General features: G+C 39.7%; 1 protein-coding gene and 1 long non-coding RNA gene across 2 annotated transcripts in view; both read left to right on the plus strand.

Annotated features, from left to right (window-relative positions):
* The window catches only part of LOC118800535, a 14539-nt gene extending 13800 nt beyond the window's left edge, over window positions 1-739 (plus strand). Inside the window, exon 3 of the long non-coding RNA XR_005006248.1 lies at window positions 481-739. This is a non-coding gene — a long non-coding RNA (uncharacterized LOC118800535). The remainder of the gene's footprint in view (window positions 1-480) is intronic.
* A 7867-nt stretch (window positions 740-8606) lies between these two features.
* Window positions 8607-25666, plus strand: part of si:dkey-16p21.7 (serine/threonine-protein kinase BRSK1) — a 33446-nt gene continuing 16386 nt past the window's right edge. Inside the window, exons 1-11 of the mRNA XM_036560795.1 lie at window positions 8607-8722; window positions 13754-13848; window positions 14040-14125; window positions 16237-16377; window positions 17550-17666; window positions 17772-17805; window positions 21232-21300; window positions 21577-21723; window positions 23033-23064; window positions 23373-23537; window positions 24651-24748. Coding sequence (XP_036416688.1) covers window positions 8635-8722; window positions 13754-13848; window positions 14040-14125; window positions 16237-16377; window positions 17550-17666; window positions 17772-17805; window positions 21232-21300; window positions 21577-21723; window positions 23033-23064; window positions 23373-23537; window positions 24651-24748 — 1072 coding nt within the window. The 5' untranslated portion in view covers window positions 8607-8634. The remainder of the gene's footprint in view (window positions 8723-13753; window positions 13849-14039; window positions 14126-16236; window positions 16378-17549; window positions 17667-17771; window positions 17806-21231; window positions 21301-21576; window positions 21724-23032; window positions 23065-23372; window positions 23538-24650; window positions 24749-25666) is intronic.

Consider the following 25666-nt stretch of genomic DNA (forward strand, 5'->3'; position numbering starts at 1 on the left):
GAATGTATTCTCTTTCATTAAAAATGTTTTTTATCTATAGCATTTATAAACTATGATTTTGCTCCATCTTAACCCATTCATTTTGGACTCACACAGGAGCGCCCTCTAGCGTTAGAGAAACCCAGGAGACATTACAGAGTGGAAATTCTCCTCTCTACAAGTTCTCTGCTAATACCACACTGATTAGCATCATGCTAACTACATACCTAAATCATCACATACTTGCCTCAAACTCTGTCCACTTGTTATGTAGCCTTCAAACAGGCTTGCTCATGTAATTTCAGACACTGTATGACACACTGTTGCTACGTCTTGACTGATCACTTACATTTGTGGTAAATGTATGAATGTGCCGCACTATCAGTACTATGTGAGCTTGGCTGGCCTTTGTGATGACCACATTTCTCATCTCTTTAATTGTGAGTGTTGCTCTGTTTTAGTGGTGACGCTAATCCTCTTTATCTGTGCTCACTCCTGCAGGTCCACTGCACTGAGTCCTCCACCTTCCCAGCATTCCCTTCAGCACTGGACTGAATGACTCTGGTGGGATTTGGCAGCAGAACCCATGTGCCCCGTGCCCCCCCCCGAGAGCTGAAACTGAATCTTCCCGCCCCTCCTGTCCTTTGCAGCCAAATGCGTCAATCTAATCTGTAGACAGTTTGGGAAAGCCCATGGGTTTTATGTAAATTGTCTGTTCTATTCACTTAATGGTGAAATAAAGTTTAAAAGATTGATAAGATGTTTGTTTTTGGCTTTGCTTTATTTTTTCTGGGAATATGTGGGATTTTTCAGTAGAAGGTATAGTTACAGATAATTGAGGCTAAAGTTGGATGATCTTTGACACTAATCATAAGTTTAATGCATTGCTTGCTTTGGCAGTATTGACATCTATCCATCCATCCATCCATCCATCCATCTTATTTATAGCACTGTGTAAAAGCCAGAGACCACCCTTCACTAATTTAATTTCCAGTCAAAATGGCCATTAGGTGCAAATTCACTTTTCACTCAGAAAAAAACAGAAAACATCACACAAGTAAAATACTCAACAACTGAACAGAACATCAGTGTTTTCAGTATTTACTGTGTCCACTCTTTTGCTGTATTACAACTTCCACTCTTTTCAGGAGACTTGCTTCCAATTTTTCAAAATAAATCTGCAGGGATATTTTTCACACCTCCAAAGTTCAAACTTAGAAACTGGTTTAGCATTTTCTGCCTCTCACAATCCAAATAATCCCAAACACATTCAGTGATGAGGTTTAGACTCTGGGTCTATTATTCTGAGCGTGATTTTCTCAAAGATGAAAGCTGTAAGTGCTGTTTATCTGATGGGGGCAGTTTTGGCTTCTACCGGGTCTTCCAGGTGGTTGTTAGGAGACTCATTTTCTCTGCAGCTTTTAATGCTTTTTTGAACTCCAGTTTTGGAAAGTTTTTTTATGCTGCTTTGACTTTCTCCTTCATTTTGCAAGTGAATTATTTTATATACTCTAGCTGAAAAAGATAAACTTCCTCTCACATTCAAGAGCATGTAAGCAAAACAATGTTAAAGAGAAGAGCGTAAGACTGCCAATATAAGCCTGATCAGATACAACTTTTATATAGCGGAAACACAGCCAATGCTTCATTTAATGCTTTGTTGTGGAAAGGAATTGTAAAGTAATTACTAAGAACTGCACTGTAAATATCTAACCTTATAACAATTCAATTTAATTACAACTCTTCAGGACATTATGCATCATTAAATCTCATAATTCACCACAATTTGATTTAATTTATTTTTTAAAGGCACAATTGAGAATTATTATACACAAAACATGACTTGTGGAACTATTTACAAAGTGGATAAACCCATATATTATGGAATATTAGTAGAATTATTGTAATAATGGTTATAATCATAATGTTTTTAAAAAGAATGCAGTTGAATCATCATCTTCAAACTGATGCATCAAGATGTAATTGCACTCCAAGCTAAAAGGATGTAAACATTAATGAGAAACATAATCTTTTAGATGATGTTACTGGTTATTTTAATGTGGAGGTGAATGATATTAATGTGCTAAATTGATGCGTATCATCAATCAAACCTCCCACATAGAGTGTGTATTGTGTTAGAAAAGAGCCGTAGCGCAGTGAGGTTCTCAGACTGACTGTAACGCTCCCCGTAGGGGGTCCTGAATGGGATTAATCCTGTGGTTCCTCTCTCTGTCTCTTAGCGCTCTTAACTCTTCATTTCACTCTGTCTTAATCCAGCAGTATTAGAATGGGGGATTATTATGGCTGCTGTAATGAGTTTAGGTGGGGTGGGGGGGCTCAGATTGTGGATTAAAGCTTCGTAATGTCAGTAATACACCCTGAACCTGAGTGGATCACTGCTTCACAAACACATGCACATGCAGCATCAATCAGTCCATCTTGACAGGCTGGATTAAAGGGGACCCGGTCAGATGGACATTCAGGTGCAGAACTCCAGAATGGAGCAAGAACACAGCAGGAAATACCCACCTACCTACCTAGCTATATGCACCAATCTGGCATAACATTATGACCAAAAAGCCCCCTTTTACCCTGTTCTTCAGTGGTCAGGACCCCCATGGACCCTCACAGAGCAGGTTCTATTTGGGTGGTGGATCATTCTCAGCACTGCAGTAACACTGACGTGGTGGTGGTGTGTTAGTGTGTGTTGTGCTGGTACGAGTGGCTCAGACACAGCAGCGCTGCTGGAGTTTTTAAACACCTCAGTGTCGCTGCTGGACTGAGAATAGTCCACCAACCAAAAATATCCAGTGTCCTGTGACTGCTGATGAAGGACTAGAGGATGACCAACTGTGCAGCAGCAGATGAGCTATCGTCTCTGACTTTACATCTACAAGGTGGACTGACAAGGTAGGAGTGTCTAATAGAGTGGACAGTGAGTGGACACAGTGTTTAAAAACTCCAGCAGCACTGCTGTGTCTGATCCACTCGTACCAGCACAACACACACTAACACACCACCACCACATCAGTGCTACTGCAATGCTGAGAATGATCCACCACCCAAATAGTACCTGCTCTGTGAGGGTCCATGGGGGTCCTGACCACTGAAGAACAGGGTAAAAGGGGGCTAACAAAGTATGCAGAGAAACCGATGGACTACAATCTGTAACTGTAGAACTACAAAGTGCACCTATATAGTAAGTGGAGCTGATAAAATGGACAGTGAGCTTAGAAACAAGGACGTGGTCATAACTTTATGCCTGATCGGTGTATATGCATCATGGAAGATGCAGTTGTGTATTTTTTATTATTATAATAACAAACAGTGTTAAAATTCGAAGCCACTTTATTTCCAAGGCTTTTGGAGGGCCCCCACGTCCAGGAGAGGCCCTTGTTAGTTTAGCCAGGTCCATCATTACTAGCAGCCCAGTGACCCTGTGTATACGTGAAGGATGTGAGTATGTATGTATTCAGAAAATGCGCTCATGAGTGAACGAGTACATGCGCCCTTTGATGTGTCCTCATACATGAACTGTCAGGCATGTCGCTGAGTGGATGTTTATTTACATGCATGTGTGTCTGCAGGGCTGAACCATGACTACTAGTTCTAGGTGGGCTAGGCCAGACCTTAGAGCTAAGACTCCCCTAATGCACACACACTTACATCACACACCACACACATTCATACTCATCAGCAGGACACAGTTATTCTTGTGTGTTCTGTAAGTTATGTATAGTCTAAAACAGACGAAGATGGAGTACTGACCGGGCCAGTCTGTAATCGCACATAAACAAATATGAAGCATTTGTTAAAGGGCCCATATCCAACGTATATTTTTTCCTTGAGGTGCACTTAGGATGTTTGGGTGTTTTGACAGACCACAAATACGCAGAATTCATTTTTACACAACCATTTTCAAACCTCTCTTTATGCTTCAGAGTTAAACAGGCTGTTTTTATAAGATAGAAATATGCAAATGACCCCTGTTCTGATTAGCTACCCTGTTTTACGCCTCATTCAAAAAGCCCCCCGGGGCTGATACACTCAATATGCTAAAAAATGTCAGTGAGAATGGGCGGGGCTAAACTGCTGTAATGTCAGTTGTAGTCAGGGTCAATGGAGACACACGTTTACTCGCAGCTTGAGGCTAAAACAGGTCCACACCTGCGCTCAGACTTCTCCAACAGTGAATCTCAACACATACAAGCAGATAAGAGCTGAGCTGAACGTGAGAGACACAAACTGTGTGTTAGACTATAATCAGGTCACGCTGCTTAAAGTTTATCTCACCACACACAAAAAACTTATGGACTATGTTGCTACAGTAAAACACAAAATACAAAGAATCAGAGGAGTTGAGTCCACTTTGAAGACTGTTGGTTAAAGAGAAAGGCCACCAACCTTTTAAAATTTCTGAACAACTAAATGGTTACGATGTAAACAAAGTCATTCAGAGTGGTTTGGTGTGAAATGTTCCATTCTGGAGAAACTTACAGTCAGATTTGTTCACAGTGGTGGTGATAGGAACCAGACGTCCACCTCTAAAAGCTCCCTCACAGAAAGTTATTACATGAAATGGTTATGAATTCACTGCCTGATGCCTGAGACATTGTGTTACGATGGTTTGGTCATAAAGTTTTGGCCTAAAACGTATTTTCAAAACTTTTTCATAGTGGAGGGATACATGCAGTGGGTTGTAAGGCAAAATAGTCCCTGAAGAATATGTACTTTTAAGATTTTTCACTATTTAAATACAATAAATGTTACATATAAAAACTCGTGTAGGTTCACTGGTGGTTTTGTATAGTAAATAAAATGACTATATTTGCGTTGTAGACATGGTGACCCCTGGTTCATATCCCCTACCACTGTAAAGACATCTGAGTCTCTACAATGAACCATTTCACATTAAACCACTCTGAATGACTTTGTTTATGTCTTAATGTTTGAATTATGCTGAAAATTTGAAAAATTGGTGGGATTTCCCTTTAAGAATAGCCTAGAGACAGAGGTTTGTGAGAATATCAAACCCACTTTTAGATTATTTTGTCATTTTCTCTGGAAACAGAATCTCTTTTACTCGTCCATAAACTTCCCCAAAACTGAAATGCTAGAAAAAGTTGTAAATCTATCATAATTAAATCATTTATTTATTATATATTGATTTGTTTACTCATAAATAACTCCTGGCACACATAAACAACCCCCCACACACATTTTAACTAATGTAATCAATAACAAACACAATAATATCACTCACATATCATCTTTTTCTTGCATTTTATTTTTTTTCATTGTGGTCTGCTTACCACATAACTGATTCATGTCATATCATGTCATATACCCATTTTCCAACCTCTCTTTACAACTGCCTGTTTTTGTTACCATGCCTTTAAGACTGATATATGTAAATGAGCTGTGTTCTGATTGGCTGCCCTGTATTGTGCCTTATTCAGTCAAGGCTGAAACACTCCTTATAACTTTAGTGTGAGTGGGTTTGGCTAAACTGCTGCAGGCTGAATAGGCGGAGGCATCTGAATTTAAGGGTTTTTGTGACATCACAAAAACAAAGTATTCCTTTTGGGCCGGTTTTGCCACTTAGTTCTCACAAATTAACCGTATGGAGTGTGGAGTGAATGACATATTTTAACTTTAACTATGTTTTTTACCACATCAGAATCTGTTATTTCAAAAAAGGAAGGAAAATTAGCTTTTCCCATGATATGGGCCCTTTAAAAGCTCGGCGCCTACAGTAAACTAGCTCTGCCCCCTGCTGTCTGAAAAGAAAAACTGCACAGTCAATACAGCCTCTGCTTATGTAAATATCACCGGCAGGTAAAACAGGGCGCTGTCAGAAATGCGCATGTCAGAATACATTTCCATTCAAACGCTTTACTTTTGAATCAAACCCTCTGTGTGAGTGCCTGAGTGAGTCAGCGTGGGAACAGAGCGCAGTGCTGCCACCAGGCGGTCAGACGCAGAACAACAGGATGCGGAGGAAACAGTGAGAACAGAGTGCTTGGAGATTTATTACAGCTGTAGGTTAGCAGAGTCAGGGGGGGTCAAACAGATGGTGTCTCTTCCCTTTGCGAACCAACCGCAAAATCGTTCCCCCTACGGAAAATAAACACATGCACGTTTAAAAAATATGAAAATGGCTAATTTATTTTTATTTCTTTTTAAATGTTTAGCTCCGCCAATTTACACTGAAGTTATATGAAGTGCTTTTTGAATGAGGCACATTAGAGGATAGGCAATCAGAACAGAGCTCATTTGCATATGTCACAGTAACAGAAACAGTTCAATTCTAAGGGATTAAGAGAATGTTGGAAAACGGTCGTGTAAAAATAACCATTTTTGGTACATAAAACTTCACAAATGTCACAAGACGACAAAAATAAAATACAAGAAAATGTAGGATATGAGCCTTTAATATAAACTACAAAAAAGTGACCAAATATGAGTCAATTCATATTCAATTCTATTCGATTCTTTTGAAAATGATTCAGTGCATTGTGAAAAGTCACATTTCCACACGATTCGGTTCAGTTACTTTGGTACGATTCACAATTTAAATTACAGTTGTGATTTGAGCAAATTGATTCACATAAAATCGATTCAGTTGTGAATCTCTGGGAAACGATTCACTCTACAAACGCGCTGAATGACATGTGAATGCTCCTCACCGTGTTGTCGTTTATTAAAGGGCTCATATCCTTCATTTTTCTTGCTTTGTATATTTCCCACCTGAGGTCCACTTGTGACGTTTGTGCGCTTTTATGTACCAACTATTTATTTTTACACGACCATTTCTCAACCTAACTTTATCCCTTAGAATTAAATAAGCTGTTTCTGTGACTGATATATGTAAATGAGCTCTGTTGTGATTGGCTGTGCCTCATTTAAAAAGCAGTCAGGGCTTAAACACTCCTTAACAGCGAGAATTGGCGGGGCTAAATCTCCTGTAGGATGAATATGCGGATAAATGTAAATGTGTTTGCTATTTTGTGACATCACAAAAACAGTGAATAAAGAATGGACTGTTTGTACAGTTTAGTGTCTGTATATGGACCTTACTGACCAGGGAGTGAACAGTAGGCTTTGAAACTATAACAATGGCCACATATTAAGCTATTTTAATTCACACTGTTTTTTCCATGCTATGGGCCCTTTAATGACGCCTTATAACAGGCTGCAGTGCGTTTGAGGGGCAAAACCGAATAAACACAAAACCGAATAAAACTGAGCCAAATAAAAATCTCTCATGTCTCCAACGTCAGAGAAGACGGACAGCGCGAGCACGATGATCTCACCCATCAGTAGGGGTGGGTGGGTGTTTATGAGGTGGGGAGATGGAGAAGGGGGGGGCGCAGGATGACACGCGCGTTCACAGAGAGGGGAGGGAGGGGATGGAGGGATGGGGAGGGGGCAGGACGAGAGGAACCCGGATGCTGATGCTGCTCGGATGGGGAGAAGGAAGAGAGACGGAAAGGGAGGATAAAAAGAGCGAGAAGAGGAGAGAGGAGTGAAAAAAAAGGCTGAGGGCTTTGAGGATTTGCTGCTTGTCGACGACTCCGGCGCGCAGGAGGAAGAGGAAGAGAAAGAGCGAAGGAGATGGAGATGCAGCGATAGAGCAGCGAATGAGGGAGGGAGGGAGGGAGGGAGAGAGGGAGAGACGGAGGGAGGAGAGAAGGGTTCGTCGTGCCGAGATGCTGGACTGAGAGCGTTTTTGGGATTTAAAGTGCTCCAGGCCCTCGCTGCCCTCCTGCGCTCACTCCAGCATGGGACGCCTGCAGTGAAAGGGCTCCGGGTTTTTACGCACATCCATCCACGCACACCTCTCTCTCTCTCTCTCCGCTCCAGTCTGGAGCGTTTCCTCAAGAGTCAGAGCGGGATTACAGGAAGGGGAGCTCACGTTTGGAGGTGGCAAACATGGATCAGGTACTCTGTATCAGATGACAGGCTTTTTTTTTGGCTTTCCAGAACAGATAGCGAGCCGCCGAACTAGGTCAGTCTGCACTTCCCTGCGAATCTTTCTGAATGTCCTGAATCCTCCGTGGCTGGCAGATGCAGAGGGCTTGTGCTGATTTAGCCTGCTTGATCTACACATTAGCTGCTTTTAATGCCCGCAGACTCATCCTCATTATTGTCCCAGCATATGCACATATGCTCACCTTATCTCAGGCCTGCTGTCTTATTTGCCCACGGTTTGGCAGATTGTAGCATCCTGTATCATCTTTCACCTCTTTAGTGTGCTATCCTGCGACTAACCGAGCTATTCTTATAGCATCATTAGGCTATCATCATCATCGTCATCATCAATATTACTGTTATTATCACTATCATAATATCTGACTGTTGGCTTCGCCTTAACATCTTCCACTCGGCCTGGGAAACAAGAGAAACCCTGTTTTTGTTGTTAAGATATTCACCGGTTTATTAGCCTTGGAGAGCAGAAAGCAGGAGCAGATGTTTGGGAGCAGCAGGCCACGGCCCTGACGTCAGGACTACATTCCCCATCAGCCCCTGCGCGCTCGCCCGGCGCCTGGGGCATGTTGCTGCGGCGCAGCTCGGACCGACAGTGAAGTTTTTGCTTTTTTTCCCATTGTGTCGACGTAAAAAAAGGAAAAGAAATATTAATAATAAGAAGAAATGTCCAGCAAGGAGGTGTCAGGGAGTCCACCGGCTCAGTATGTGGGGCCTTACCGCCTGGAGAAGACGCTGGGGAAAGGCCAGACAGGTCAGCACATCACTACCCCCTCATTTCACTATCAATTAGTGATTGAATATTGATCCCTTTCAAAAAATTACGGCTGTGGAGCTCCTGTCCTGCACACTGTAGCATTTTACAGCTCAGGCACACCCACTTTAAAGGGGAATTCCACCCATTTTTCAAAATTTCTGCATAATTCAGTGGATAAGTCATTCAGATTTGTTTGATGTGAAAGTGGTTCATTGTAGAGACTCAGATTTCTTCACAGTGGTGTTGATGGGAACCAGGGGTCACAATGTCTACAACACAAATATAGCCATTTAATTTACTGCCCGAAACCACCAGTGAACCCCAACACGTGTGTCCTGAGTTTATAGGAAATATTAATTACAGTAAAATAGTGACAAATCTTAAAAATAAGTTTTCTTTGGGGACTATTTTGACTTACAACACCATGTACCCCTCCACCAGGAGCAGGTTTTAAAAATACGTTTTAGGCCAAAACATTATCTGGATCTAATGATGATCATGGCAAAATAGTGGAAAAGCTAAAGAATGTTTTCTTTGGGGACTGTTTTGCCTTAGAACATCCTTCATGTATACTCCCACCATTAATAGTTTAAATATATGGATTAAAATATGTTTCAGGCCACAACTTTTATCACACAACTATCGTAAAAAGACATCTCAGACCTCCGGCTGAATATATATAACCATTTCCTGTAATAACTTTCTGTGAGAAGCTTTTATAGGCATTAAACTCTTCAGACGTCTGGTTCTCATCACCACCACTAACAATTCTGACCATACGTTTCACTAGAATGGAGCATTTCACACCAAACCGCTCTGAATGACTTTGTTGACATCTTTACAGTTTAGTCATGCAGAAATTTTGAAAAATCACTGGAATTCCCCTTCAGCTTCATGAAGGTATGTGCCCACTAAATCAAGTAAATTCACAGCTCTGTTTAGCTGTTGAGCTGGATCAGGTGTGGTTATGAAGTTTGGGTGCTGCAGACTTTAGCCTCAGACATTGATGTCTTTATTCCAGCTATAGATATGTCCACTCATGATTATTGCTAGAGGTGAGCAATATGGCAAAATATCACATCACAATATAATTTCAAGACATTTTCTCAAGATGTGATGCACATCACAATATTTCCACACACAATGAAGTAATAGCGCCACTTTTAAAAACTGCAGTCAGAAACTCCAGATTTTCCATACTGCGCTGCATTAAATCAAAGAAAACTTAATTAAATCAAGTTTAATCTAATTCAACTGTCTATGTAGTGAAACAGTTGATAACAGTTGATGACAAAAGTTATATGATAGCGATCAATTATCGCCTCTAAATATTGTTATCAAAAGCAAACACTACAAACATGTACAAGTGTTATACATGTGCTCTTTTTTATTAATTTAATATTGTGATAATATCGGTAACTGTGATAAAAGGTTAGGCACATGCCTAGTAAGAACACAGAACATAGACTAGTGGGAACAAACTGAGTGTGAAATTTCTAAACTTGTTCAAATCCCCATGAAGGCAGAGCTGAAAGTAGGGGCGATGGTGCCCTCGTCGTCATTGTTCAGACAGCAAGCCTGTCGTTAGCACATGGATGTAATGTAAGTTAGCACGGCTGAAAAGTCACCTCAGAATAATCCAGTTAAGCTTGTAGACGTGCGTCATGTGTACAGGGAACACAGAACACATTAAATGCAGTATAGTAAACGTTACTTCTTACATGCCGAAAAATAGTTCCATTAGCTAACAACAGTGTTTGGCTAGCTAGCTTGTTTTGCTTATGATTGCACTTTGACCATTAAAAGGCTAGAAGAATTTAGGGCTGGGTTTTAAAGGGGCGTGGCCTTATTTGCTGGTGATAGCAACTGTATTATGTCATTTTATATGAATTGATATGAATTGATATGAATTATTTCTCACTCAGTATTTCTTAAACAGAAAAAGTCAGACGTGCAGACTTGAGGGCGTCAATGCTGACTGTAAACTGAATGTAAATGTGATTCTTTGTGTAACTCAATAAGGAATTAAAGGGGAAATTCCACAATGTTCTCAGATTTCTTCATAATTAAATCATTGAGATGTCACAAAGTCATCAGAGCGGTTTGGTGTGAAAGGGTTCATTATAGAGAAACTTGCAGACTCAGATTTCTTCACAGTGGTGGTGATAGGAACCAGAGGTCATGATGTTATGATGAACACAAATATAGCCATTTTATTTGGTATCCAAGGTCACTAGTGAACCTAACCTGTCTTCTGAGTTTTTATATGTGGTGTTGATGATGGTAAAATAACAGTAAATCTGAAAAAAAAAAGTTTTGTTTCTGCATGTACCACCCTGCCACGAAAGGATAAAAAAAAAAAAATGGGTCAAACTGTCTCAAAATCGGCATAAAACAATGTCTCAGTCTTCAGACACAGTGTTCTTAAACATTTCTTATAGTATATTTCTGTGAGGGAGCCTTTTAGAGGCATTAAACACCTCAGATGTCTGGTTCCTATCACCACCACTTTAAACATTTGTGACTCATTTACATTTAATTTAATTATACAGAAAGTTTGGAAAATCAGTGGAATTCCTTTAAGTGTATAATTATGTAATTACGTCTGAATAGTAAAGTGAAACGAAAAGAGCTAAAAGAGGTAGAATGCTAAACTTTTCAGTAGGGCTGCAAAAAACACAAATATTTTGATATTTGATTATTCATATGAATTAATTGACTAATAATTAATTAATTGGTTTAAATGTGGCCTGTAAGTGTGAAGAGCTGTAACAATATAGTGTTACATAATGTTCTGAGAAAGTGAGGTTCTGTTCACCAAGAGCTACAGTTTGCAATACATATGTATATATATATATATATATATATATATATATATATATATATATATAATGTAAGTATAGAACCAGACATTTTTCCAAATAATTCTGGGCCGTTTATTTTGGTTCATTCATCTTGAAATTTACACACAGTCGGCATTTTCTAATTATTTTTTAAAACTGAAAAAATGACAAAAAAAAGCAGATACAAGGTTTTGGTCCGACAGCAGCAACATATATGTATCTGTTTTTCATGTGAAAACTGTTTATAAATTGAGTTGTATTTTTAGCTAATTAAGCTGTTGTACATAGTTAGCTAGCATAGTTAGCTCTAACAGGCCAAGCTGCTGAATGTTCAGTACTTACACTGAATGTTCAGTGCTTGAATACGTCTAATCAGCAGAAATTGATACAGCTTAGAACATTGTAGTGACTAACGTTAGTGATGTAAACATAATGAGCTTTTTATGTCTGTAAGGGGAACGTTACCTCATTCTGTCCAGTCACTTATACTGAGAACTGAGTGTCCTCAGGGAGGAGTTCAGTTCGTCAGAACATCGGCATGGAGGGAAAGCTAACGTTTAAAGACTGTCCTTCTGCTTCAGCATGTTTCCTGCATTTGTGGAAAGCTAAGTCAGACATGCATATTGTCGATATAACACAAAAAAACTTGTATCTTCATTGTATCTTAACTGCTTTTTCTTTCACTATCTGCTCACACTGCTATGACCCTGTAAGTGAACTGCTGTCTTCTTCAGGTTAAGTCGTTAACTCACTCTAGATTGGACGTCACTCTAAACGGAAAATTTACAGAAATATTTTTATTGAAACAAATTTTTATTGTCAACATTATCGATAATTGCATCAGCCGTACTCTTCATTATCTGGGTCCTTTGGGCCTGGAGGTCTGACACCTTCCCAGCTTGAGATAATCAACTTAAACCAGTGGATCCCAGTCCTGCTGCCTTGTACTGCTCGAACAGACCTGACTCAACTCATCAGCTGGTGCCCAAACCCTTCATGAGGGTAGAGTGGATGTGTTCGAACAGGGAGACACTGAAATATGCAGAGCACTGGGCCTCCCGGCGCAGGATATGGGAAAACACACCTTTAGAGGGATTATCTGTAGCTTGAATAGAGGGAAGACACTACGTCCTCATCCACACATGTCCATATATTATTAAAATTGCAGTTTAAATATCTCTCCGTTCACATGAGAAGGCAAAAATGACTCGTCTGTGCATGCCAGCCCAGTAAGGGGTGATAATACCTCATAAAAGTTTGTATCATTCACCTTAAGATGAACATTGTGACCTGTGCGCTGTGCAAAATATAGAGCGTGCTGCAAAGCTAAGGCAGAGACTTTCTCACAAATTGCATTACAAACACAGTAGACGTTGACCTGCAGGCCGTCAGACCTCCTTAATTCAACATTCCACACAGATTCAAAGTCTGATTTCTGCCAGAAAGTAAAAGCTTAAAAAAAGCAGAAGAAAACCTACCGCTTGCTGTGGGGTTATTTATGTTGCCATGGCTACGCCACGGTCTCTGAAACATCCACATAGTCCTGATCAGGCAGAGTTTTTCTAGCTTTTCACCAAATTTGAATAATGCAATTCAAATTTATTTTCATTCTGACTTTGGTTAATGATCATGAAGTCATATATCTTTAGAACTACTGAGGTATTTTTGATATTTGCAGTTGAGGTGGCACCCCATTTACAAGAACTGACCACAGTACATTCTGACACCTCCACACTAAGGTTTAATAAAATGTTAAGCCAAATTCAGTTATAAACTTTATTAACTCCTAGATTGGCCCTGAATTGCTGAGCACACAAACAATTGAGTTGTTGCTCATATTCCAGACAGAGCTGTGCATCTCAATCTTAATAAATGATGGGCGGAGCTTCCTAGAAGTTTTAACCGTTTTATAGTTCTCTTCATTCATGTTATAACATGCTGTCTTCATAGTAACGACTGGGTTTAGATGCAATTTTTACATGTTATTTTAACTACAATTTTTACATGTTGTTATTTTAACACTGATTGCCACAAAGTATTAATTGGCAGGATTACGGATTTTGGCGAGATTTTCACTGATAACAGAAAATTGACTGGATATCAATATCCGTCTTATATTATCAGTCATTTGCTATATATCAGTCAGACTGTAGTCTGAATATGGATTTGGATGTTTCCTCTTTAGGTTTGGTGAAGTTGGGAGTTCACTGTATCACTGGACAGAAAGTGGCCATAAAGATAGTAAACAGAGAGAAGCTGTCAGAATCTGTTCTCATGAAGGTAAAGTTTACTTTCTCTCTCTCCTCTCTCTCTCTCTCTCTCTCTCTCTCTCTCTCTCTAGCACACAGTTTAATTGAATTAACACTACTCTTGAAAATCTGCTAATGTGTTTAAAGCTAAGCACCTCTCTGCTTCCTGTCACTCTGTTCATTCACATCTCTTGTTTTTTTGTTCTCTCCCCTCATTCTCAGGTGGAGAGAGAGATAGCAATCCTCAAACTTATCGAGCACCCGCACGTTCTCAAGCTGCACGATGTGTACGAGAATAACAAATATCTGTAAGTACACAGAAACATCAGAAGAATCAACACCAGAAACATTAGAAACATCAACACCAGAAACATCAACACCAGAAACACCAGAAACATCAACACAAGAAACATTAAAAACACCAGAAACATCAGAAACATCAACACAAGAACCAGTAGAAACAGCAGAAACACCAGAAACATCAGAAACATCAACACAAGAACCAGTAGAAACAGCAGAAACACCAGAAACATCAGAAACATCAACACCAGAAACATCAGAAACCTCAACACCAGAAACATCAGAAACACCAGAAACATCAACACCAGAAACCTCAGAATCAACTGTGTGTTTGGACGTTCCTGTTCATGCGCCCTGCAGAGCTGCAGTGTAATTAATTTCTCTCCCTTTTAATTGCCAAAGCTTGGTTTACAAAGGTGAACATTAAATAATACATTGACATTAAATACACATTAATACAACCCCATTTCCAAAAAAGTTGGGACGCTGTGCAAAATATAAATAAAAACAAAATGCAATGATGGTAAAATCATTTAAACCCTATATTTCATTGAAATTAGTACAAAGACAACATATCAAATATTGGAACTGAGAAATTTTATTGTTTATTGAAAAATATATGCCCATTTTGAATTTGATGCCAACAACACACTCCAAAATTTTTTGGACAGGGGCAACAGAAGACTGGTAAAGTTGCATAATGCTAAAAAACAAATCTGGTGGTTAATTGGCAACAGGTCAGTAACATGTTTGGGTATAAAAGAGCATCTCAGAGAGGCTTTCAGACGTAAAGATGAGGAAGTTCACCACTCTGTGAAAGACTGCATGATCAAATAGTGCAACAATTCAAGAATGTTTCTCAACGTAAAACAGCAAAGAACTTTTGCTTTTGATCATCTACGGTATAATAATATTATTAAAAGGAGAAATCTCTGTATGCAGGGGACAAGGCCAAAAACCAGTATTTGCTGGCCGTGATCTTTGGGCCCTCAGGCAGCACTGCATTAAAAACAGACATGATTCTGTACTGGAAATCACTGCATGGGCTCAGAAACACTTCTGAAAACCACTGTCTGTGAAAACAGTTCCTCACTGCATCCACAAGCAAGTTAAAACTCAAAGAAGAAACCGTATATAAACAGGACCCAGAAATGCTGCCACCTTCTCTGGGCCTGAGCTCATTTTAAATGTTCTGCGGTGAAGTAGAAAAGTGTCCTCTGGTCTGACGAATCAACATTTTAAATTCTTTTTAGAAATCATGGACACTGTGTCCTCCGGGCTAAAGACCACCCAGCTTGTTATCAGTGCACAGTTCAAAAGCCAATATTCATGATGATATAGGGGTGCATTAGTGCACATGGCATGGGTGACGTGCACATCTGTGAAGGCACCATTAATGCTGAACGATATATACATGTTTTGGCAACATATGCTGCCATCCAGACGACGTCTTTTTCAGGGAAGGCCTTAAATATTTTAGCAAGACAATGCCAAACCACATTCTGCACATATTACAATAGCATTGCTCCGTATTAAAAGAGTCCAGGTGCTAAACTGACCGGCCTGCAGTCCAGACCTGTCACCACTGAAAACATTGGCGCGTTATGAAATGAAAAATACAACAAAGGAGACCCCGAACTGTTAAGCAGCTCAAATCCTGTATCAAACAAGAATGAGAAAAAAATTCACTTTCAACACTACAGCAGTGTCTCCTCAGTTCCCAAACGCTTACAGAGTGTTGTTAAAAGAAGAGGTGATGAAACACAGTGGTAAACATGACCCTGTCCCAACTTTTTTGGAGCATGTTATTGGCATCAAATCCAAAATGGGCATATATTTTTGAATAAACAATAAAATTTCAATATTTGATTTGTTGTCTTTGCTGTATTTTCCTTTAAAAATATGTTTTACATGATTTTGTATATCATTGCATTCTATTTTTAGTTACATTCTGCACAGCATCCCAACTTTTTTGGAAATGGGGTATTACATAATTATAAAAACAAGAAATGGAACATGTTCGAATACAAATGTAAAAATGAGAAACAGTTGACATTAAACACTGAATATTAAACTCTCTCTCTCTCTCTCTCTCTCTCTCTCTCTCTCTCTCTTTCAGGTATCTAGTATTAGAGCATGTATCTGGTGGAGAGCTGTTTGATTACCTGGTGAAGAAAGGCAGATTGACCCCTAAAGAGGCCAGAAAGTTCTTCAGACAGATCATCTCTGCGCTGGACTTCTGCCACAGTCACTCTATATGGTAATCCAGCCCGTGTGAAACGTGTTTGTATCTACAGTGACTACATGCTACAGATAAGGCCTCTTTGCTGCTGTCTACTCTCAAAAAACACACCCTCTATATTCTATTCTGTGGCCTCGTTGTAGTGGATAATAGTGCAGATTTCTGATATCATAATTAATATTACTGATGGAACAATATTAATATGAAAGGATTGCTGTTTTACAGCACCTGAGTGATTCATTAATTTTCTCATTTAGAGAAACAGTGTATATGTTCATTCTTCATGATGTCTGTCTTTACAGTGTATGACTATTTTAAGAGTAAGTAAGTTTTATTTTTACCCACTTTTGAAAAGACACACTGTTGGGACGGGGTTAGTGTGACGTGTGGAGGTGGTACTGTAATTATTATCGGTGCTTTTCTCAGTGATTTTTGTCCCGTCCACTGTGTCATTTTTACAGACCCCGAATATTAAAGGAAAGCATAATCGAGTAGCTGCTCCCATCTCTGTCCTTTACACTGAGTTGACTGATCTCTTTTAAATCAGTCGTAAACCTTACAGACCCCTGTGGTTATGACATTAGCCCACCTCCCCAAAGTCCAGATAGTACTTTAGGCTGAATGTACAGGTCTGCTAGTGGACTCGTGAGTTCAGGCCTAGGATTTTCACCTGATTTCATTTTTTTTTTTTTGATTTTTTTCTGTTTTCTGTCTTTTCTAGTCACTGCCCTGTCTGTCTATCAGCCATGCTCATTCCCTATACTGGCTCTGTTCTCTCTCTCTCTCTCCCTCTGTCTTCTCTCTCTTCCCTATCTCTCTTTCTTTCCCTGTGTGCCTCTTTTTTCCTCTCTCTCTCTCTCTCTCTCTCTTCTCTCTCTCTCTTTCATCTATCTCTCTCTTTCTTTCTTTCCTCTCTCTCTCACTCTCTTACTCTTTTTTCCTCTTTCTCTCTCTTTCATTCCCTCTCTCTTTCTTTCCCTGTGTGTCTCTCTTTCTCCTCTCTCTCTTTCTCTGTGTCTGTCTGTCACTCTCTTTTTCCTTTTTCTCACTCTGTCTCTCTTTCCTCTCTCTGTCTGTCTCTCTTTTTACTCTTCCTCTTTCTCTGTGTCTCACTCTCTCTCTCTCACTCTCTCTTTCTCTGTTTCTCTTTGTGTCTGTCTCTCTTTTCTCTCTCTCTCTCTCTCTCTCAGTCACAGAGATCTAAAGCCGGAGAATCTCCTGCTAGATGAGAAAAACAATATCAGGATTGCAGATTTTGGTATGGCTTCCCTACAAGTGGGAGACAGCCTGCTAGAGACCAGCTGTGGGTAAGTTCTCTCTCTCTCTCTCGCTCTGTGTGTGTGTATGAACACTGTTAAATAAAATGCTCCACTTTAATTGGAGCTCACGCTGTGTTTGTTATGTAATTGCAGGTCTCCTCATTATGCGTGTCCGGAGGTCATTCGGGTAAGTCTGCTCTCTCCTCTTCTGCTTAATTAAAACTAATCCAGCGTGCTGTAAGAGCTTTGAGTGTTGGGGTAGTTGTTTAAAAAAGGTACTTGATAGCAAATAACTAATTACTACTCTTACTTTAGTTATTACATCCTACAAAAATAATCTCTCTACTCATTACTTTACTTCTGAATTACTCTCTAAAGCCCAAACACATCTGTACCAGCTGTACATGGAAAAGTCCAACAGTTCTTTCAGTACTTTAGAAATAAATAGGGCATCAGCATAAGCATAGTTTTACAGACCTGTCGCTGTGTCCCTGCCTTAAAAATGATGAACGGCTAAAGATGAGGCTGGCTTTACACAGTGAAACCTTCATGAAACTGGATTGCACGTCAGTTGCATAATGTGAAGCCTCCTGCAAATCACTTGAAACTCATCCGCCACAGTTGCAAGCGTCAGTTGCAAGTTTGTGAAACAAGTTTCATGAAAGAGCAAATCGAAATGGCCATTACGCATCACGTGATCACGTCGACACACTTTCAAACCATTAATTTCACTGTCACTGTCAAGTCACTGAACAAAAAGTAAAACAGAACATTGTTTATTGGACTGTTGAAAAGGAGACCGCCCCCACGACTGACTCACAGTTGGTAGTTTTTCATTTTGTAAATGATCTGAGTCATTACAACAAACGTGAGTTTCTAATGTTTGTGTAATCTGGGTTAACTAACCATCTGATGCTAACAGCTGTTTAAATGACTGCTTGTGCTACAGTTTATTCTTCTTTAGCCTGTTCTTAACATGTTCTACATAGCTAGATCCATTTTCCTCTCTTTTGATGTCCCCAGTTCTATACCAAGCTCAAATTCTTTTGGGATCTAAACGAAAATTGTTACAGAAAAGGCTCAGTTGCTATTCTTGAAAAATTTCTAATCTTGAAAAGCTTCTAGAACAGGATGCAAGAGATATCAAGTAGGCTGTAAACGTAACGGCTACTAAAACATTCATTTTCAAAGGTTTAACACAAACAACTGAACAAAGTATATTGTATCATACAGTAAAGAACACTAGATAAATAGATAGATTAAAGACATATATCGATATGGAGAAAACCTTTGCAATGACAGCTGGAAAGAACAGGATAAAAACGAAGATGATAAAAATGCTAAATGTATGTAAATGCAGTGCATGAAAAATGAGCTGATTTGGCTAACTAGAGGAGTAATTAAATGTGTTGCATGCAACTGGTTGTTTTTGAGTTGCTTTGTGTATCTGTCAAGTTGCATGGAAAATATGTTGCAGGCAACTCAAAACATGGAACTAGTTGGGTTAGAGTTTTATTGTGTGAAGCCAGCCTTACAGAGAAATTAGTCCTGTTTAGCTGAGGCTGGGTCTCTTTCTTCTTCAGCACAGAGATCTTTATATACCAGTGTTAAATTATGATTAGGTGCTTCGACAGATTGTTTGCCAAGATTGTGGTGCCTCCCTGCTGCGCTGCTCACACTCGCAGTCATGCTCACACAGTCAGCTGACACAGGCAGTGCACACATGCAAATGACGTACAAGGACTGGCGTGGAGAATACATATAGACGAAATTTATGATTTAAATACGTCAAACGTAATTAATGTTATTCTCTATTTTGTACTGCTGAGTGAGCCGTACTGTACCTGAGTACCTGTGCTGAATATCGCTTTGACTCACTACTTCAGGAGTCGGCAGCCCAAATGTTAAGAAGAGCCATTTTGTCCTTTCAACAAAAATCACACCACTTTGTGAGCCACAACAATTTATGTCCATTTTACCATCTTGGCTGTAAATATGTAGTATGTGCTGATGTATTTGTACAGGCTGAAAAATATAATATAAATGAAAACACAGACTTACTTCGCTCTGCTTTAAGCTTGAGCTCAGCTATAGCTGCTTTTCTCACATCTCCGGCAGGAAACTTTAACACAAAAGTAGAACAGTTTCTTGTTAAATGTCTCTTAATGTTTTTTTTTTTTTATATAGAGCTGAAGTCGCTTCTCATTCACCAGCTTTATGTTCGAATTTTCTCGTTCCACCTTAAATGGTGCCTGAGGTGCCAGAATGTAACTTCTGGACCGTTTAAAGTGGAACAGGGAAAATTAGACCAAGAAACTGGCGAATGAGAAACAGCTTCGCGACTTTTTAGTGTTTGACAGTTTCTCGTTGGAGATTAAACGTATCAGGAAACCAGCTGGAGTGATTATAAATGCAAATAAGTCCATCTGTCTCTAAATTATCGATGTTCGTCTTAAATCTCTCTCTTTGCCTTTTCGTTAGCTACTAGCTAGGCGAGGCTGTTGTCTGCATTGCTGTGTGAGCAGCAGTCTGCACGGCAGCCTTCAGAGTTAAAGGGTGAATTAGCAGTTCTACATTAACTCCACCGTTTTCTACCATTTATTATCAGCAGAGCTTTATTTTACTGTAAAGGAGGATTCTTTTATTTTTACCTACAAATCTGATTCAGCTGTGGAGCCACAACAGGGCAGTAAAGAGCTGCATGTTGCTGACCCCTGCACTACTTAGATGTGTGTCACACATACGTTAGATGAGTGGCCACTCGCAGCAGAAGGAAAGCAGGGGACGGTGAGGAGCGGATTAACACACTGGCCCTCAGAAGGTTAGCTTCGAGGCTAATCGGCTAGTTATACAAACGTTGCAATGCTAAACCATTTTTCAGACGTTTGAGCATAACATACAAATTAACGTGTGAGTTATTGCTTCGTCTGGATAGAAACGTGGATAATAGTCATGGTGTAGTGCCTTTCCTTTGGTTCTTGTTAGCCACGTAGCCTTTAGCATGCTAACTAGCCCGCTAGCAGAGTAAGCTGATGAAGCTGTATCAGCACTCATGTATAACAGATAGAGTAGTTTGTAACGTAAAGCCCAGCCAATCGAATGCTGTAGTTTTAGGCATTTTAAAGTAGTTTACTGCTGTAGCTTCTAAGTCCACCATTATTTTTGGGTTTGAAAGGAGAGCGTAATGATTTCTGGGCAAGTTCTGCTGTTGAAGTGTTCACTCGTTCCCTCACCCCTCCAAAGGGCTCATCTAACACCCTTCCCTCGAGCTAAGAATGTAATGGAACAGCCCTTAAGATGGCGCCGGGAATCCCCCGAGGGGAAATGATGAGGCCAAGTGGACGAGTGCTTGTTATGTGACGTGACCATGAAAGCTAAAGAGAACTCCTTCCACTCCCACAGTTCTGTTATGTGATGGAGATGGACTCAGATACTTGACCACGTAATGAACGTAATGAAATTGCAAGAATTTAAACTATAATGTGTTATTACATTGGTGTGTACTGTGTTACCCCAACACTGGAGCTTACAGGTATATTTGGCTTGATTTTATATTCATATGTCTGAGAGAGATTGAGGGATATTGTATGTAATGAAGCTGTGTTGTTTTTAGGGGGAGAAGTATGACGGCCGCAGGGCGGACGTATGGAGCTGTGGAGTTATACTCTTTGCTCTGCTCGTGGTGAGAAACTCTCTTTTTCTGAATTTTCCCTCAGACTGCTCTGTTTCTCTTTGCTGTTTGTTCAAATGTAATTCACATGTTGGAGCAAATAACTGCCATTGAGGTTTAACCCTTAGAGGTCAAGCTGTATCACTGTTGACTAATGTTTCCATTATTGTTTTATTTGAAATGCCATCATGGTGATACTGAATATTTGCTCCGTGAAGGGAATAAAATTAAGCTCTATGTTTACTGCATGTATAATAGTATAATAGTGTTTAAATCTCTGACCTGCAGGGTGCCCTGCCCTTTGACCACGATAATCTGCGGCAGCTCCTGGAGAAGGTGAAGAGTGGAGTTTTCCACATGCCTCACTTCATCCCCCCAGACTGTCAGGCTCTGCTCCGCGGCATGATCGAGGTCAACCCAGAGAAACGCCTCACGGTATGATCTCTCTCTCTCTCACGCGCACACACACACACACACACACACACACACACACACAGAAGTACTCTCTGTGAGTGGACAGAGCTTTCTATGTACAATCAGATTTAGACAGAATTTTGTTAAATTCAGACAGAATTTTGTTGGGTTGCGGGGTATATAATTTTGTCAGACAACAATTGGCTTTGGACAAAATTTCGTCAGGCAAAAGATTGAAAAAAAAAATTTGGGCTACAGTCAGATTCAGAATTTTGTCTGGCTACAGTCAAATTTAGACAGAATTTTTGCATGTCTAGAGTCAAAGTCAGACAGAATTTTGTCAGGCTCCAAAAAAAATTGTTGGGCTACAGTTGAATTAGGACAGAATTTTGTCAGACTACAGTTGGATTCAAACAGAGTTTTGTCAGGCTACAGTCGAATTTAGACAGAATTTTATTGGGCTACAGTCAAATTCATACATATTTTTGTTAGGTTACAGCCAAATTTAGACAATTTTGTGGGAGTGTAGAAGGATTTAAACTGAATTTTGATGGCTACAGTGACGTTCACACCGAATTTTGATGGCTACAGTGACGTTCACACAGAATTTTGATGGCTACAGTGACGTTCACACAGAATTTTGATGGGACAGAATATTGTTTGGGTACAGTCCGATTCAGACAGAAATTTTGTTGGGCTACTTTTAAATTCAGGCAATTTTTTTGGCTACAGTCAAATTTATACAGAATTCTGTGGGGCTACTGACGGATTTGGGCAGAATTTTATCAGGCTACAGTTGGAGTCGAGCAGAATTGTGATGGCTACAGTCAGGTACATGTAGAATTGTGACAAGCTTCAGTCAGATTTAAACTGAATTTTGTTGGGTTAAAGTTGGTTTCAGACAAAATTTTGTTGGGCTACAGTGACGTTCAGAAAGAAGTTTGTTGGGCTACTATCAGATTGAGACAGAATTTTATCAGGCTGCAGCTGGATTCACACAGAGATTTGTCAGAGCACTGTTGGGCTCCAAATTGTGTTGGGCTACAGTCGGATTTAGACAAAATTATTCGTGAGGTTACAGTTGGATTCAGAGAATAAAAAAATTCAGGCCCAATTAAAGCTTTAGAGCATCACATGTTCCTGTACTATATCAGAAACGAAAAATATTTCAGCTCATTTATCTTCTCAACAAAATTACTCATTCCTTTTATCATGAGGACATTTGCTCCCCACAGTTACAGCAAAACATAATACACGTATCCATGCACGCACATTTGACTGTGTTGTACAGTATGTTTGTGGTGATGAGTGTGTGTTTGTGTGTTTACAGCTGGAAGCAATACAGAAACACCCGTGGTATCAGTGAGTACCTATTGCACCTCTGTCCCTCCATCATTTACTCCTTTATTCTCCATCACCACTGAGTGCTTTACAACAGTTACAAATTGTCAACTGTCTACAAATATAAAGTTATACAACTTGATAATAGTGTTAAATGTATAATATAAAGGATAATGAATATTTCAAACATTTTATTTGTTGAGTATATATTATAAAATGGCCTTTCGAGGCACAGGTATTCATTTTAAAAGAATGGATTAAGGTTGTGATAGTTATGGTGCCAGTAAGGGTGTTTTAATCAATAGTCTCTCTCTCTCTCTCTCCTCTAGGGGAGGCCGGAACGAACCATGTCCGGAGCAGCCCCCTCCGCGACGTGTCTGTGTGAAGCGGATTCTGTCTCTGACAGAGCTGGACCCTGACGTGCTGGACAGTATGTACTCTCTGGGCTGCTTCAGAGACCGTGTCAAACTCACGCGAGACCTCCAGTGCGAAGAGTGAGTCCATTTGTGCATGTTAACCAGCTAACGAGGCATTGGTAAAGTTTACTCAGACCCTAAATTTATTATCCAAACCCTCGATTTATTGTCAAGTTACTAATCTTAAGACTTATTATTGAACAACTAGCATCAGTTATTCAGGAGCTACTGGACATTATTCAGTTACTGCTATAAATGATTTAGTAGTTACTGTACGTTATTCAGTAGCTACAATAAATGATTCAGTAGTTACTGTAAATCATTCATTAGCTACAATAAATGATTCAGTAGTTACTGTAAATCATTCAGTAGCTACTGTACATTATTCAGTAACTACTATAAATGATTCAGTAGCTACTGTATGTTATTCAGTAAACACTATAAATAATTCATTAGCTACCATACAGTTTTCAGTAACTACTATAAATGATTCAGTAGTTAATGTAAATGATTCAGTAGTTATTGTAAATAATTCATTAGCTACTGTAAGTTATTCAGTAACTGCTGTAAATGATTCAGTAGTTACTGTAAATGATTCAGTAACAACTGTATGTTATTCATTAACTACTATAATGACTCAGTAGTTACTGTATGTTATTCAGTAACATGATTCAGTAGTTACTGTAAATGATTAACTACTATAAGTTATTCAGTAACTATTATAAATAATTCAGTAGCTATTGTAAACGATTCAGTAACTACTATGAATGAATCAATAACTGTGAAAGGATTCATTAAGCACTATAAGTTGTTCAGTAGTTTCTACAAGTTATTCAGTGACTACTCTAAATGTTTTGGTAACCACTATAAAACATTCTGTAACTTCTTGAAGTTGTTCAGTAACTGCTATGAAAATACAGTGGCAGTTCTGTGGTTACGAGAGTGAGGAGGGTGAATTGCGGACCCACATACAGAGCCTTACAGTTTAAGGGGTTAAAGAGTAAATGGGCAGTTATGAAACGAAATGCTGTAGTATTGAGTTCTGAACATATATTTTCTATGGTTGGTGTTTGTACTGTTGGTTTCTACTTATTTCCTTATTTGTAGCATTCAGCTTCTCTTTGATGCTTTCTCCCCTCACTCCTTCCTTTACCCTCTCTGTCTGTCTCTCTCTCTCTCTCTCTCTCTCAGAGAAAACCAGGAGAAAATGATTTATTATTTGCTGCTGGACAGGAAGGAGCGCTACCCCAGCTATGAGGACGAGGATCTACCTCCTCGAAATGATATCGGTGAGAAAGATGACGTTGCAGTAGCCCGACTTTTTTCTAGCAAATAACAGCTGCAAAGGGCAAAACGAGGTGAGAATTCAAAAGGGCAAAATGGTTCAAATGAATGAACTGAATGAATCCAGCACACTTTAAAAAGGACAAATTCGTTCTCTTTATTATACAAATAGCACATACACTCTCTGTCCACTTCATGAGGTACTCCTCTTTGTATTTACACTCTTTGTCCATTTTATTAGGTCCAAATATATAGTAGCACTTTGTAGTTCTACAATTACAGACTGTAGTCCATCTATTTCTATGTATACTCTGTTAGCCCGCTTTCACCCTGTTCTTCAATGGTCAGGACCCCCCGCAGGACCACCACATTTGGGTGGTGGATCATTCTCAGCACTGCAGTAACACTGACGTGGTGGTGGTGTGTTAGTGTGCGTTGTGCTGGTCTGAGTGGATCAGACACAGCAGTGCTGCTGGAGTTTTTAAACACTGTGTCCACTGACTGTCCACTCTATTAGACACTCCTACCTCGTTGGCCCACCTTGTAGATGTGAAGTCAGAGACAGTAGCTCATCTGTTGCCGCACAGTTTGTATTGGTCATCCTCTAGTCCTTCATTATTGGTCAGTTTCTAGCCACAGGACGATGTTGGCTGGAAATTTTTTGATTGGGGAACTATTCTCAGCTCAGCAGTGACGCTGAGTTGTTGCTTTGTATCAGGTCAGTGCTGAGAATGATCCACCACATTCATAATACCTGCTCTGTGGTGGGCCTGTGGGGGTCCTGACCTTTGAAGAACAGGGTAAATTAATGCAGAGAATAGATGGACTACAGTCTGTAGTTGTAGAACTACAAAGTGCTCCTATATGGTAAGTTAATCTAATATGATGGACAATAAGTGAAGATACAAAGTGGGTGTACTTAA

Source organism: Colossoma macropomum, unplaced genomic scaffold (assembly GCF_904425465.1).
Source record: "Colossoma macropomum unplaced genomic scaffold, Colossoma_macropomum, whole genome shotgun sequence".
Classification (NCBI taxonomy): domain Eukaryota; kingdom Metazoa; phylum Chordata; class Actinopteri; order Characiformes; family Serrasalmidae; genus Colossoma; species Colossoma macropomum.